This window comes from Elephantulus edwardii, unplaced genomic scaffold (genome assembly GCF_000299155.1).
Source record: "Elephantulus edwardii isolate Elephantulus edwardi_28Jun2011 unplaced genomic scaffold, EleEdw1.0 scaffold00001, whole genome shotgun sequence".
NCBI lineage: Eukaryota > Metazoa > Chordata > Mammalia > Macroscelidea > Macroscelididae > Elephantulus > Elephantulus edwardii.
Genome location: NW_006399751.1, coordinates 14,563,495 through 14,579,655, shown reverse-complemented (window position 1 = coordinate 14,579,655; position 16,161 = coordinate 14,563,495). Strand labels below are relative to the sequence as shown.

Genomic DNA, 16,161 nt, shown 5'->3' with positions numbered 1-16,161 from the left:
TACTCACAAGGCCGTTAGGGAGTCCTGATGTGGTCACTGGGGTCCATGGTGACGAGATAAAGAACCACGGCACAGTGAACTAATATAAATATTTCTGCTTTTTTGCATTGTCCTCCAAATAGTTTCCTTTTTAATAGAAGAGTCATGTCTCAGGTCTACTCTTGAGTTACATTCCAGTTATTGCTAGAGGGAATAAACAGGAAAGGAAGCTGTTTATATGATCAGAAAAGAGATGGCCAGTGCCACTGGTGGCCTGGCTCTAGTGCCCCTCCCTTGGGCCTGGGCCGGGGGATGCACACGCATCAGCAGCAGGCAGGTGGGCAGCACCACCACTGTGATAGAGGGAACCCAGAGCTTAGCATAAAGGGGCCTGCCCTCAAACAGGGCCTGGGAACAGGCAGGATGCCCTCAGGGGGGCAGGAGCTCCTGCTGGGCGAGGAGGTGGGGAGGACAATGACACTTCTATGGCAGAACACTCACAAGCTTACAATCTAAAGTAACTCTTAAGACAATGAATGCCCCCCGGAAGACTCTCCTTGCTGCCTCGTCTTCGTAGAAGGCATGCCAGCTTACCTTTGCTTTGTTCTGAACTGGGAGATACAGTTTGAACTCTGCTGGCAGTTCATCTTCAGAGTAGAGTCTGTCTGAGAAGTAAACCCGTCGTATGCGACAGTTTGCGTGGATCTGAGGATGAAAAGACTTGACTTGATAAACAGCTATGAGATACCATCTCACCCAAGTAAGAACAGCAGAATTTAACAGAACAGCAAGCAAAAAATATTGGCGAGGTTGTGGAGAAACTAGAACCCGTAATCACTGTTGGTGGGAGGGTAAAATGATGCAACCACTGTGGAAGGCAGTATGGTGCTTTCTCAGAAAGTTGCAAATAGAGATACCATTTGACCCAGCAAATCCACTACTGGGAACATACACTAAAGAAACCATAACCACCACCCAAGCAGATATATGCACGCCCATTTTTATTGTGGCTTTGTTCACAATAGCAAAGAGTTGGAAACAACCCAAGTGCCCATCAACAAACGAATGGATAGAACAGCTCTGGTATATCCACACAGTGGAATTCTATGTTGCATTGAAAAACAAGGAACTCATCAAATATTATACAAAATGAGTGACCCTGGAGGACATTATGTTGAGTGAATATCTCAGTCACAAAAAGACAAATACTCTACCTTACCTCTGTAACTTGATTTGTGCCACTATTAGAACCTCTACTCAGAATATTATTGCTTTTCAGTTTTTGACTCATGTACTTTTAACTTGTTAGTTAAATTTGTATCTTCTAGGCTGCAACACTTCCATGATACATCTTCAAGGATATGAACATGTATGGCTAAGCACAATTGATAACAGTGCATCTAAATTCCAAAATCAATCTCCATAATAGTCTATGTGTGTCCTACTGCCAAAGGGGCCCTTTAGAGTAGTGAGAGAAGACCTTCACCCTGAAACCCACAGCGTCCCTTTTCAGCAAGAAGTAGCTAAGAGAATATGCCATCCCCCTTTCCTTATGAATCAGGGTGAAGTCTCTCTCAGGGAGGAGTGATAGGGAATGGCAAGGGACACACTGACAAAGGAGATTAATCAGAACTGGCTTTGACAAGCACTGTGGCAATTGGACAATTAAAACAGACATTTGGGGTGGGGAAGAAGAACGAACTGGGGAGGAGGGTGGAGAAAACAGTGCAACAATGAATGAACGAAAGCCCCAAATCTCTGTAAATGTTCACTAAAACTAAGAAAATTTAATAATAATAAAAAAATTTAAAAAAAAAAGACAAATACTACATGGTGCCACTGCTGTAAAACGGGACTGACATCGGGGTTGAGGGGAGAATGAGAAAGAGGGGATAAATAATGTATACTACACTGAAATAGATGAGGGAGAAAACTGTTTAAAAGGGATATGTGATTAGGTATTTTTGTCATGATGGGAGTCCAGAGCGAAAGCTGCATGGCAGAGTGGACCTGAGGGGAGGGATTGTAAAACAATGAAAGAATTTTTCTTTTACTTTTCAAAGAAAAGAGTGAATTAGTGGGGGAGGGGGTAGGCAGGAAGAAAAGTGCAACAATGAATAAATGGAAACCTAAGTCTCTGTAAACTTTCATTAAAATTTTTTTTTAAAAAAAGACAAGACTTGACTTGACCTGAGACTCTAAAGTGCACTGTCTTTCCTGCTCCCGCTCCTCCTGGAGGCCCTCGCCCAGTGCCGGCAGAGCTCCCTCTCTTCAGCATCTCCTCAGCTTGGTTCGGGGGGATTCTGGCGAGAGTGCAGCTGTGATCCCCCCCTCTACTGGAGCAGACTCCTGAAGAGTTTCTGAATCTCTTCAAGGCTCAAAACCCTCTGGATAGTGACTTAAGAACTTTAGCCGGAAATGCCCATGACTGTTTCCCACGGGCCACAAGCCCACAAGCCAGCATCAGGCAAAGCACAGCCTTCCTTCCCCTGCCTGAGGCTCCATGTGAAAAAGCAGCGGGTACCTGCACTCGTAGGGTCTCAATGTAGTTTGTGCCATATGCCCGCCGGGTGAAGTCTGACAGGTTGAACTGGATCTGGTTCCAGCCGTCATCCAGCCGCATGGGCATGGTGCAGATAAAGGGTTTGACCCGCGTCGTGCTCTGGTAGTTACTTGCCCTAAACCGCCGACGTACGTTCTTGTCATCGAGTACCTGTGACACAGAGGACAGTCACATTCACTCCTGGAAGCAGCACACATCCTCAGGAAGACAAGGACCTGAGCTCACACAGCTTAGTCTCCCAAGGCCGAAACCCAATGGGGAATAAACGCTCCAGGTTACAGAGCACGCTGGACGCAGATGTGCCAGGAGCAGCAAAGCCAGTTGACTTTATTTGCTTCCAAGACAGCAGCAGCTGTTTATGACATATGAAGGTGACTCTCAAGTCCATGAAATGAATAAAAGTTATTTCCTTTGAGAAATAAAAAAATACCAAAAGAGACTAAGACTAACAACCCAGTATTGAAAAACCATTTTCTAAATGGACACTATTCCAAAGCTCTGAAACCTTGTTATTATTGACTACATTTCCTAAGTGGTCACTAGTTCTTTAAAAATTGGCATTCATGTCTGATCAATAACACCCTATTTAAGCAATTATAACTAACTCGCAGATGACCTTCCATCAGGTTTTCGGAGCTACACGGGACCACTGGCCGCGTGTGGATCCGAACCAGCAGAAAGGTGTACCTTCTGAGTTAGCAGCACAATTCCCTAGAAACCAGGCCACCAGAGCTCTCTAAACTAACAGCAGAGACAGACAATAACATGTACAAAAGGACAAAGACACTCTTCTAAAGCCATCAGCTCCCAGAAGTGGGAAGGTTGCCTCTTGGGAAGAGCCCAAAGCATACACATTCATAAGAACATACTTACCTGTACTTCAAAGGTAAAATATTTCTTTAGGTTTTTGATAATCATGACGAGGAAGGGAAGTTTAATTCCTAGCGTCTTCTTTGGGTCTGCAGGGCAGGTAATGTACGTGGTGCTGCAGAGAGAGGAAATGCTGATAAACTACCAGCCTCATTTCTGTATGGTTGTTGTTGGGTGTTGTCAAGTAGAATATGACCCATGGCAACCCAATAAACAACAGATCTGAACCCTGTCCCATCCTGTGCCATCCTCACACTTCCTGACACACTAGAGCCACTGCAGTAGTCACTGTCCTCCACCAACCCTCTGCCTTTCCAAGCATCATGTTCCTTTCCAAGGAAGAGCCCCTCCTAGCAACTCGCCTGAAGTATGTGAGGCAAAGCTTCTTTGCCTTCAAAGAGCACTCTGGCTGCACTTTCTTCACTTTGCAGATGAGGACACCAAGGCTCAAGGTCTTTAGTAACTTGCTCAAGATAAGCTCCAAGCAGCAGAGCTGGGTTTACCTACACCAGGTGGTCGGATTCAGCACCGTTGGTATTAAGTGTGATGATATACTGCCACTCTGAGTGAGTGGGCCACTTACCTGACATTTGTCCCTTCAATCTCCAGTACCAGGGATTGGATGTCATTATCAGTGATTCTTTTGATGTGACCATTTCGTACCTTCAAGTAATTAAAAAAAAAAAAAGAGAGAGAGAGATTGTTAAGTATCAATATCTTTAGAGGCAAGGCTGTTAAGATTCTCAAGGCTACAGAAGATAATTTCACCAAACCCAAAGTAGCCCGGTGGGGTTACATTATTATTTTGAAGCTTGATGGAAGCAAAGAAAGCAAGTCATTGTCTTAAACAGGGTCCCATCACCACCATGGGAATTCCAGGAAATCTAGCAATCTTCAAGTCAGGATTACTTTCTTTCTGAAGGTATCAACTCAATTGTGCTTCAACTAATATCAATCTACTCCGTGCTGGCCATGCTCTAAGAACATTCATCTACACTGTCTCACTTACCTAACAACAAAAAGTAACAGAAAGGGGCCATGGTTTCCATTATGTAGATGCAGGAGTGTGAACTACTGGTTTCAAGTGGAAGAGTCAGAAATAACAAGCAAGGTTTCTCCTATACCTTCTGTCAAAAACATCAATAAAATGCCAAATGTCACTGAGAAGGACCGGAGCAAAGAGTCAAAAGATTACATCCCTGGATTTACACCTACTTCTCATTTTCTTATTCTCCTCCCTAAACTAGTACATCATACCTTACATCATACTTGGAGAAGAAAGTATGAGGTAAGTCCCATCTGCACCCCCAGAAGCATCCTTCAGCCTTTGCAGTCCACACGGACCTCTGCCCTCTGAACTGCCTTTCTGGCTCATGCAGTCTAGACCACATTACTCAGAACTTCATTCATTGCCATGCAGTGTATACTGTATATTCAAGAAATCCATCAGTGCTTCTTTAACACTGAATCTTCCCCTTCAAATATTGAGGAAAGAACAATTCTCTTCCAGCATTAAACCCTGACCGCCTAAAATGGACAGAGCAGAGCTGGACAAAGGCACTTCTAGGGCAGGGCTGAAAAGATCAAGCAGGGACAGAACAGGAAGCATGAGCAAGACGAGTGTGGTCTTCTCTAGGGAGAGATGTGACTGCACTGGGCCGTCAAGTGACTCAGTCACATCAGCTGAAGCTCTCCTTGGCTCCTTCACCAGCCATCTGATTACAACTTGGCTCTGCATTCGATCTGCGTGTAGAGAGAGGACACTATTTTCAACACAGGTCACTGAGAACATGCGTTCTACTTTTAGACTTTGGTCTCTGTGAGCTGTTCCCATAAGTGTAACCCCTCAAGGTGTGCTTGGCTTTCTCCGGGTGACATCTGGTATCACTGCCTGCAAATGAGTCTTGTCTCAAAAAGTACATGCTCAAGAGCAGAAGACAGGTCTGTGGCATCTTTTGTATCTTCTACAATGCTTAATAGTATCCTAAGCATTCAAATATTTGCCAACTCCTGGAATTTGTCACTCTTAAGAGTTGGCACATATAAATAGTTTCACGATTTTGGAAAAGGTTCTGGATAACACGAAGTACTATCGGAAGTCACAGACATGGGGATACAGCACAGAGCTTGTGAGAGAGGCACCGTGCGACAATACTTTCCCACAAAGCATCTTCTGGTGCACATGGTTAAGAACATAATGTGGGCTTGATGGGTCCCCAGTCTCTGCCAAAGTAGCATTTCTTGGGTTCTTCAAGACACAAATGTCACATTGAAGTGCTTCTCAAACAAGGCTGCTGACATCCAGTGACCTCCTGCTTTGAATTCTGGGCAGCTTTCCAAAGGGAGATTAGAAGCACAAAGCCTTGCATGCCAACACTGCCCGTCTCATTGCCCACACAAATGTTCTGACCAAAGTGGCAGTGTGTTTCCTATACTTTCTGGCCCACAGCTGCCATAGGAAATCAGCCAGACTTGTTAGTAAAGAAAGAATCAAGAAATTACTTTTAAACAATGTGTTGTAGCCACACTAAAGAGTGACAATATTCCGACAAGATACAAAACACTAATTTTGGAGCATACCACTAATTGTTCTTAATAACTTTACTCTTTCTTAGAAAGGAACACAATGTAAAGATTAAACATTTTATTACTCTGTGAAAGGATTAAGAAGTAACTATGAGCACAGGGTTACTATTGCTAAAGGCAACACGTTGCAGTTTATCCAGCACTTTTTTTAATATGTGGCCTCAACTCTCACATCTCCAAAGGTCTCAGTCCAGAGCCAGTGAGAGGAACAGCAAGGGTGGAGGGTTCTTAAAGGGAGACGATGCTGGAAAGTAAGTCTTCTGCTCATCCCAAAACTCTAGCAGATGATTTCCCTGAACACTCGAGCAAATGTGACATATTCAGGTCGCGACAGAAGCAAACAATGCCTTATGCTGAGCAAAAAGGCTGCCCAACAGGAAACCGAAATGGACTACCGTATTCCTCCGCATCTGGCCGAGGCCAGCTAATTTTCAGCTGAACTTTCAATAACTTCCAAAGGAGAAAAGTAACCACACTAGATAACGAGCTACATGTCCACATTTAACACAAAATGAGTCAACGCATTCCATAAAACAAGAGAACGTGGGAAAAGAAAAGCCGCTCTTTTGGAACAAAGTCCATCAGCCTCCAGAGTTTCCACCTGGCTGGCCGGGAGACAATCTAAACAGAGAAGGTAAATAAAGCACAAAGAGAAAGTTCAACCTCTACGAAAGAAAAAAACCCAAGTATTCACAAGCTGCCAGAACTCTGAAATGAAATGAAGCTCAAATGTTAATGAATTACAAGTTGATTTTGTTGTGTTTTGTTGTTTTGTTTTTTTTTTTAACTTTACTAAGTTAAAAATGTAAAAAACCAAAAACAAAAACTTCACTGGAAGAAAAGAGTGGGGCCTAGGGCAGGAAATCAATTGATTAAAAAATACAAGTACTTAAGGAATCCTTACATTGTGCATATGGTTCGTTCCTAACACAAAGTCAGAGGTCAAGGCTATCCAGAGGGCTTTAGAAGGTAGCCTGGAGGTCTACTTTTGAAATATTAGCCACTGAAATCCCTACGTCACGTATGGGGTCGTAATGCACTCAAATGTAACTAGTATGAAACTTCTTAAATGAAAAGGAAACTGAGGTAGGTAATCTGGGGCAAGGCTTTCCAAACTGGCAGATGCAAAGGTCTTCCACAAAGCAAACTCTCCACCCACTTTGTAGCAAACACTTCTAACATGGTAAGTGTCCTTAGACATGCACCAACTGCCTTTCCTTAGTTTCTTCCAGTTCAGACATCACTGGCAGGTGTGGCTTTGGAATGAAAACAAAATAAACCAGGCAGCTTTTATCTCCTTCTCTAAATCAAAAAGATTTACAAATTGTTTTTTAGTTGCTAGAATTGTTGATGCCTTTGAATTGTGTTGAGAATACTGACTATCCAATGACTACAAAAAGAACAAATCTGTCTTGGAGAAAGTGCAATTAGGGTGATCCTTAAGAGGCAAGCATGGTGAAACTTTATCCTATATACTTTGGGCATGTTGACAGGAGGGCCCAGTCCTTGGAAAAAAGGCATCATGCTAGTAAAGGTGGAGGGTCAGGGAAAGACAGACTCTCAACAAGATGGACTGACAGGTGCAATATAGGGGAAAGCTTAGGTCTGTTCACGGAGGCAGAGGGAGTGAGTTGCTGTGAGTAGTAGCCGACTCAACGGCACCTAATAACAATAATTCTTTTTTAAATTTCATGATAATCTCATTATCACAGTGTGGTCTACTTTTCAATTTTATTTTATTCCTCCAGCAAAAATAATTTAATCTTGTATTGTTTCATGAGCCTCATCCCTCCTCCATGAGCTGGTGGTTCTTAGGAGCCTCAGAAGCCAGGCAACTAGCAATTACAGATCACATCTCGGTCTCTGCAGACACCTGCAAGGGGACCTCCAAGCCCTTGCAATCACTCTCCCAGTTTCCATGGTTGCTGGGGCAACTGATAAAGAATACTGATCCTTCCCCCCTCCCCACTCCCCCACTGTAAGCCCCAGGGAGGAGGGTCAGGCTGGAGGGGAAAGAATAAGAGTGGGGTAGGGAGGAAGCTGGCCAGTACTCTATATTTCTAAGAGTGTTTTAAAAATAGCACATGAACTGTAGCCAATCGTCCCTCCCCCCACTTTCATTTTTCTGGTTCCACCCACTTATCCTGGCAGACAGCTGAATCCTTAGCCATCTGGCATCTTAGTCTTAATGACACATGTTCCAATTTACATTAAGCCATTAGAGCTGTCCATTAGAGCAGGGAAGTTCTGTGCCCTGGGCTAGGGGCTGGGCGCCAACTCAGAAAACAAGCAGAGGGAGACCTCTGTGGGGAGACCCGGGCACTGCAGGCTTCCCACAGTGCCTTTACAGACACCCCTGGAAGAAGGAACCGAGGAGTGCATTTCCAACAAGGCTCTTCCTAACTGTCCCACAGAGTGCAAGTGTTAACTAAAACCCATGTCCTCCTCCAGCTCCAGTGAACACTCGGAATCATGGAGAACATATTCTGACTGACCATGGGAGAGTCTGAGGGGAAAAAACATTTTTCTTCTTTTTTTAAGTTTTACTATGTGGTTTTGTCTGCTAAATTAAAGTTGGGATATGGGAATTTTTCTTCCTAGTTGCTGTTAAGTGCCAGAGTCGGAGCTGACTCACAGGTGACACCCCCCAGGGTTCAAAGGCAGTAAATAGCATAGGGAAACTGCACATCCCATGGAGCAGCTCACGGAATCCAACTGCGTGCCCCAGGCTGACTGTGCAGCTCCCTACCACCAGGCTGCCAGAGATGAGAATATGACACTAACTCATAAGAAAAAAATTTTTAGGGGAGCTCTGGTGGCCTAGTGGCAAGAAGCTGCACTGCAATACCAAAGGTAGGCGGTTCAAATCCACCAGATGCTCTGCCGGAGGAGGAGGGGCAATCTCCTCCTGTACCAGTCAGATCCGATTTGACGGTACACATACCAAAAAAAAAAAAAGGATTTTTTTTTTTAAATCTTGGCTGTAATACTTAGTTTGGGAACACAGGAGAAGCAGCAGCAACCGAAAGACAAGGTAAATGAAAGAAATGATTTCATGCCACAACATCGCCACATGGTAGACTTTTATCCTTTCATACACTGAAATTATTACCATGTTTTACACAGCCCTGAGTAGGGCTAGATCACTATGCTTACATACTATGTTTTATTCAGACACGAACAGGACTCGAATCCCAAAGAACAGTGCTCAAGTTAGCACACCCCGGCCAAGCCCACCAGCACTGAGTTCATCTGGAGTCATGGCAGCACACCACTAGGCTTCCCAGAGGGCTTCCTACTTCCAGGAGGGTTTGAACTACTGACCTTGCAGTTAGCAGCTCAAAACCAAGTTCCCATAAATTTAAACAGATATTAAAGAAAATCCTAATTTCTTCTTATGCACTTGACTTAGAAATTTACAAAGGTCTTTATACTCAGGAAATTAACAGTCTACTATGACACAAAGAAGCTAATTTCAAGCCCAATGCTACAAAGGAAACATAAAACACACATACTCTTGTGTGTATATACAAACTAACAAGGAGCCCAGCTGGCGCAAGGCTGCTGACTAGAAAGTGGGTGGCTGCTCTGCTGGTGACAAGGCTTTTACGATTCCATAAAAATTACAGGCAGCCTTACTATGGGAAAATGTTAAAGAAGCCCTGAGAGCACAATGTGTAATGAATGTATCAGGCTATTAACCAAAAAGACAGCAGGTCAAATCCACCAATGACTGTCTCCATCACAAGAGAAAGAAAGGCAGTTGGCCCCCAAAGATTTTCAGCCTCTGAAACATGAAAGAGGGTCACTGTGAGTTGGAACTGACTTGACAGCAGTGGAGTACTTTTGGTAGGAAATTTAAAGAGTCCTGATGGCCCAGTGGGAGTCCTGATGGCCCAGTGGGTTAAGTTTGGGCTGATAACTGAAAGGCTAGCAGTTCAAATCTACCAGGCAGACTCTGCAGGACAAAGATGAGGCGGTATGCTCCTGTAAAGACTGATCACCTCAGAAACCCTACGGAACAATTCTAAAGGTCGCTATGAATCAGAAGTAACTCTGGGGATATGGATCAAGAAACCCTATAGGCCTGTTCTAGTCCGTCCTACAAGCTCTTCTGTGAGTTAGAATCATCTAAAAAGCACAAAGGGCAATAAATGAACTTAGCCTTAAGAATCAAGGAAGGTGTCTTTGAGGAAGTCAATCTGAACTGTGACTTAGAGACTGAATGGAGAGATGGATGAAGGGAGGGTGAGGGATGGATCCAGCAAAGGCACCAGCAAGTGCAAAAGGCTGAGCCTAAGTCATTTCAAAGAGGGAAGGAAGCTGGAGAGGAGCCTGGAGAGCTAGCCAAGCTCGATGCTTCATGAAGCACTTAACGTCTCAGTTGTCCACTGAGATCAGGCTGTTACATGAAAATACCTGGGGGAAGGAAGAGGGTGGTCAAATCAGAGTTACAAATGGAGGGTTACATCATTACATGGCTGCCGAGGCACCCAGAATCAAAGTGACACGTACACGCTCCCAGCCAGTGTTATTCTCGCTCCCCACACATCAGCGTTCATTACTGCTTACATCTGTCATGAGTGAATGAAACAGCTAGTTTCTGTAATTGTCATAAACATAAAATGTCAAATAAGCCAACTGAAACCAAATCACAAAGATAATCTCTCCATAAATTCAGGAAAGAAAAGTTTTGTAAAATCCAAACAATAATTTAAGAAAGGCATCAGAGACAATGTGCCTGCATCATCTTGCTATGGTGAGTAGCAAATGCGGGGGCTTAAAAACGTGTAAGCAGCCATATCAGGTCCAACTGTGGTCTCTCCTCACCCAGGACAGAGAGTGAGGACAATCAAAGGCAGGAGCTCTGCTGGCTTTGTGCTGCAATCCTGAAGGCACACAGTTCAAATCCACCGCCTGCTCCATGAGAGAAGGATGGGCAATCTCCTCCTGTGCAATTAATTAACTGGCTCTGAAAACCCACTGAAGGGTCAGCTATGGGTTGGTTCTGACTGAACTGTACACAACTACAACAGTAGCTCAAAGGATTAAGAATTCATTGTCATCAAGTTGGTTTTGACCCTCCATTCGGTTTCCAATGTAGGACATTGTAACAGAGGAACATGCCCACCTTTCTCCCAAGGAGCCACGTTTTGGTAGCCCAGCACCGTATGGATTAGGCCATTAGAGCTCCTTACGGGCTAGCAGATCATATGAATGTCAGTCTCCACCATGAAAGGTAAACCATGAGAAGGAAATCCAAAAGCCTTAAGAATGAAATCGTGTCTGGCCGCCACTACTCTGAAAGCAATCACTAAAGAAGGCCCCTAAAGAGTGGGAGGAAAAAGTGAAGCATAACTCAAAATCATTACTAGGCAAAAGGTGGAACGCAAAGACTATGGCTCTTGTTGTTGTCGTTACTTGTTATGTGCCATCGAGTCCCCTACAACTCATAACGAGCCTATGAACAATGGCTCTGAACTGGACCCTTATCCTGAGCCAACCTCACCGTCTCTGACACACCTGACCTCACTGCCACATCACGGTGTCAATCCATCCGACAGACAAGGGAGGGCAATGTGCTGTCTTCCTTCCTTTAAGCCAGGAACTGAAATCATCACCTCAGTGACTCAACTTTCAACCAAACAAGAGACAAACCTATCAGATGATCAGTTAAATCAAAAAGGTACTTATTCCTCAGGACAAACGACCACTCACGATCGAAAGGCCAGCACCTGCTTAGGGATAAAGCACTGAGGCCAAGACGGGATGGAAAAGCAGGGTGAATAGAAACGGTCATGACAGGGAGGAAGGGGAAGAGTGCATGAGGAGGCAGAGACAGAAATCAATGTCAGGACACACAACCCCAATCTGTCTGTAAACTTTCACTCAAATCACCATTAAAGGTCTTTTGGTGTTCTTTGTTGTGTGTTTTTTAAATTTGGCAGGTGAGTTGTTACACATTCCTTAGTGGATTCTGACCTCCATGGCCACCACCATAATAAAGGTTAATTTTTTAAAAAGACATCACATGGTTAATAAGTGCCAATGGGCAAAGATTAGGACTCTCGATAAACGTGGATATCCCTCCTCTCCCTGCACCAAAACTTGTCCTTTTAACAAGTTCATCTTATTTCCTACCAACAAGAAAAAGAACTTCTATACATATCCCCTTAAGTTGACAAATGTCACTTACTTGCTGCTCAATAAACTTTGGTAAGAAAATAAATTTCCAGTGTTTCCTCAAGTCAATTGGATGCTCAATACCTTCTGAGAACTTCGTATTTGTGAAAAAAAAAACAAAAAAAAAAACCAACAACCAAAAAAACCCAACACCACCACCAAACACATATGCATACAAGAAAGCCTGAGGGATAGCCCTAAACTTCCCCTCTTCCTATATTGTCCAGTGGGGGAAAATTTTCCACTGCTAAACACTTTCAATTGAGTGTAAATAAGAAAAGAAATATTCAAGTAATTTTCACTGTTACAAGGATTCGGGTTAAAAGGAATGCTTTTCTAACGGTCGATGTTGGCCACGTAATCCTGAGGTGGCTCTAACTGTTTTCAATTGTGTTTATGTCATTTGGGTACCCATCCGACCTCTAGTGGCGTTGTTAAGGGACACAGTGCACCATGGTTACTTTGCTTTTATATTCTGTGTGTAAACATAACGACTATTCAAAAAGCTGCATTTGAAAATGAAATATACCAAAGAAGACCATGTCCAGAAGGGTTAAAATAGGCAACTCTAATAACACACGTTTTATCTAAGGAGTGCTGAGGCCACTCCACTCCTGGAATTTAAGGGTTAGTAAATTCTCTGACCTGCTCTGCAAATTTCTCCCTAGGCCAGGTAGGTACCAGTGTTTCAACTACCTCTAACACTCTTTAACGTACAATCCCACTTCTGGGTTCAATGACCTCACCGGCACAGCAGATGACCTAGAAAAAAATCAAGCAAGGGCTTGATTTGAAGTTTCAGGTACACTCACCCTGGGTTCCTTTTATAGAAGTGCAATCTGGTTAATAACATTTTACTCCACTGTGAACAAGAGCATGGAACTATTAGCCTCAGCAACAATCTAGACAAAAATGAAGGAAACGCTTTACACCATAGTACTCCTCAGCTCCAACATGTGGGCAGAATCTTTGTGATGGTGATTTGGTCTGACCATTCACTGGTACAACAAAACAAACTCATCACAGGCAGACCTGTTACTCTTAAGCCTGGTGGCGTATCTTTCTCTCTTGGAGGAGCTACTGGGTTCGCCCAGTTCTCATCTTTCAGCTGCTTACCCAGGGTATCACCAGGGCTGCCAACCCATACCAATTTGCTCGATTCAGCATGCCACACTTCCCCCAACATCTCCAACTTCTCCCAAGGGAGCAGAGTCAAGGACAGTCCTTAAGTCATGAAAGCTAAACTTGCATTTTTTTAAAAGGGTACAGCTGTCACAAAATGCCAAAACAATAAAATGGAACAAGTCATAGAGGATGCACAAACACACACACACACACACACACACACACACCACGTCCAAAACATGGTCAGAATCATCTTAGGGGTCAACGCCTGCTGAATAAAGATCCTGCAGCAGGCTCCGAGTTTACTGGTCCAGATGGTCGGCCTGCACCAGTTTGCAATACTAGAAATCAGGCCCCAAAGACAGGACAAGACCCCAAGATACAGTGAGAACACAGCGCAGGTGACAAAGTCCACTGGCTTGGCTGAGATCGACAGCCAATGAATGAAACCCAAACACACCACGGAGTGTCCAGCGCTCGGCTCAGTGGCAGAAACATGACAGCAGCCCCACTTCATCTGCACATCTCCGAAGCTCCCAGTGTATGTAGCTTTTCTAGTCCAAGCTGTGGCATGGGGCACCATCCATCTCGCTATGCAGACGGAAAAGCGAGGGTCCGAGGGACTAATGATTGAGTCCGCTCTCTTAACTACGCCACAGCCCCAGATGCTTGGAAACCCAGCCACGCTACACCCTCTGCACAAATGCACCCCTTTATATTACAATCACACGACGCCCGGCGCCCCAGTCGCAGGAGCTCGAGGAAGGGGAGTACACAGAGACCACGTGGTCTCCCCCACGCTTCAAGTGGACACTGACCGCCCCCTCAGCAGATCTCCGGCCCAAGTCCCCACACGCCCCGAGCTATTGACCTTTTTGTCCCAGATCTGCAGAGGCTTGCTCCCGATGCTGTAGAGGATGGAGAGGAAGCCACTCTGGAATGTGTTTTTGAACATCTCGCCGGCGGCCTTCTCCTCCGCCGCGCCGGCGCCGACTTAGGCCCCGGAGTAAATAGAAGCACCGAGTGGTGAGAACCAAGCAAGATGCCGACTCCGGGCTGATGTAGTGATTCTGCACTCTTATGTCCGATTGGTAACTGCCGAAAGCTGGACTTGAACTTGAGATGCTAGCTTCAGGACTCAGCGAACGAGAGATACGTCAAAACAGAAACCACAGCAACCGCCGCCCCGACTGCGTCCCCTGTCTTAAATGGAGGCGGTGGGCGGAAGTCCCGTGTCAAGTGAATCCCTCCGCCCATTTGGGCCCGCCCTCCGAGAGACCTGGCCCAATCCCGCCACAGACTTCACGGACTTCCGGTCTCAACACCTGCTCGTGTTCCATCGCCCCGGTGAAAAGAACTCCGTTGCCAAGGGACTATTTTTCCTGTCGGCTCTTTCAGAGCAGCTTTCAGAAGGCGCAAGGGGACAGAAGATAATAGAAGCTGCATGGTGTCAAGGCAACGTGGCGGGGAGGAAGGGCGTGAAGACCACGCCCCGCCCCCGGGTAGTGAGGCGGAGTTACAATTGGAGGGCAGTGGGGCGGGGGGCGGGAGATGGGCGGGGACAAGGCGGGGTGGGGACGATGCACCGTGTTAAGTGTCATCTATATATCAGGGGTTTTCCCCCCCTACTATTTACAAAATTCTAATACAAATTCGAACAAATTCTTTCAATTTCCCTCACCTCCCAAATTTAGGGTACATTCACACAATGGAATACTATGCAGCACGCAGGAGCAATAACTTTGTAAATTATCACCTAACTTGGGAGGGACTGGAGAGCATTTTGCTGAGTGAACTAACTCAGTCCCACAAGGATAAATATTGTATAAGATCGTTATTGTAGAATGAATATAAGGATCCAGGAGGGGTGGGAGAGGCTGGAAGCAGAGGGATGTGGATGTACAGGGGGAAGACGGGATTAATCATTGGGTTGTACAATCAGGGCTTTTTTTAAACAAAACAACAACTGAGATTTTCTGAAAATTTATAGAGAATTTGGATTTCCATTCATTCGTTGTTGCACATTTTCCTCCCCCACCCCCATATCAAGGACTTTAATGATAACAATATTACTAGACCAACAGGCAGAGCAAGGGAACACTATATGGTTTAAACTTAAGAAGGGAGTTTGTCTGGATTGTATTCTCTCTGATACCTATTCAGTCTGTATGCTGAGCAAATTACTCGAGGAGTTGGACTCTGAAAAAGAATGTGACATCAAGATTGGAGGAAAACTCATCAGTAACCTAAAACTCATCAATAATCTGTGTTATGCAGATGCCACCACCTTGCTTGCTGAAAGTGAGGAGGACTTGAAGCACTTGTTACTAAAGATGGAAGAATATAAACTTCAATAAGGATTGCATCTCAATGTCAAGAAAATATAAATTCTTACCACTGGACCAATATAGGTATGATAGATGGAGAAAAGTTTGAGACTGTCAACTTCATTTTACTTGGCTCCACAATCAACATGCTTGGTACTAGAAGTCAGGAAATGAGGAGACATACTGCCCTGGGAAAGTGTGCAGTAAGGGACCTCTCCAAATTACTGAGCAATAATTATGTCGATTTGAGGACTAAGGTACATCTGATTCAGGCCATGGTCTTTCTAATCACTTGCTATGCATCTAAGAGCTGGGCAATGGACAAGGATGACAGAAGAATTGATGCCTTTGAGCTGTGATGTTGGAGAAGAGTACCAAACATCCTATGGACAGCCAAAAGAACAAATATGTCTTGGAGAAGGTGCATCCAGAATGCTCCTATGAGGTAAAGTTGGTAAAGTTTTGCCTCACATACTTCAGGCATGTTGCTAGAGAGGAGTATTCCTTGGAAAGGGACATGACGCTCAG

General features: G+C 44.6%; 1 protein-coding gene across 1 annotated transcript; it reads right to left on the bottom strand.

Annotated features, from left to right (window-relative positions):
• Positions 1-213: 213 nt before the first annotated feature.
• Positions 214-14,261, bottom strand: LOC102862864 (chromosome unknown open reading frame, human C16orf80). Its single transcript, XM_006878919.1, has 6 exons — positions 14,178-14,261; positions 3,996-4,075; positions 3,416-3,527; positions 2,504-2,692; positions 574-684; positions 214-387 (listed from the first exon to the last, which is right to left on the bottom strand). Exons 1-6 carry the CDS (start codon positions 14,259-14,261, stop codon positions 214-216), a joined length of 750 nt encoding a protein of 249 aa, XP_006878981.1.
• Positions 14,262-16,161: the final 1,900 nt, after the last annotated feature.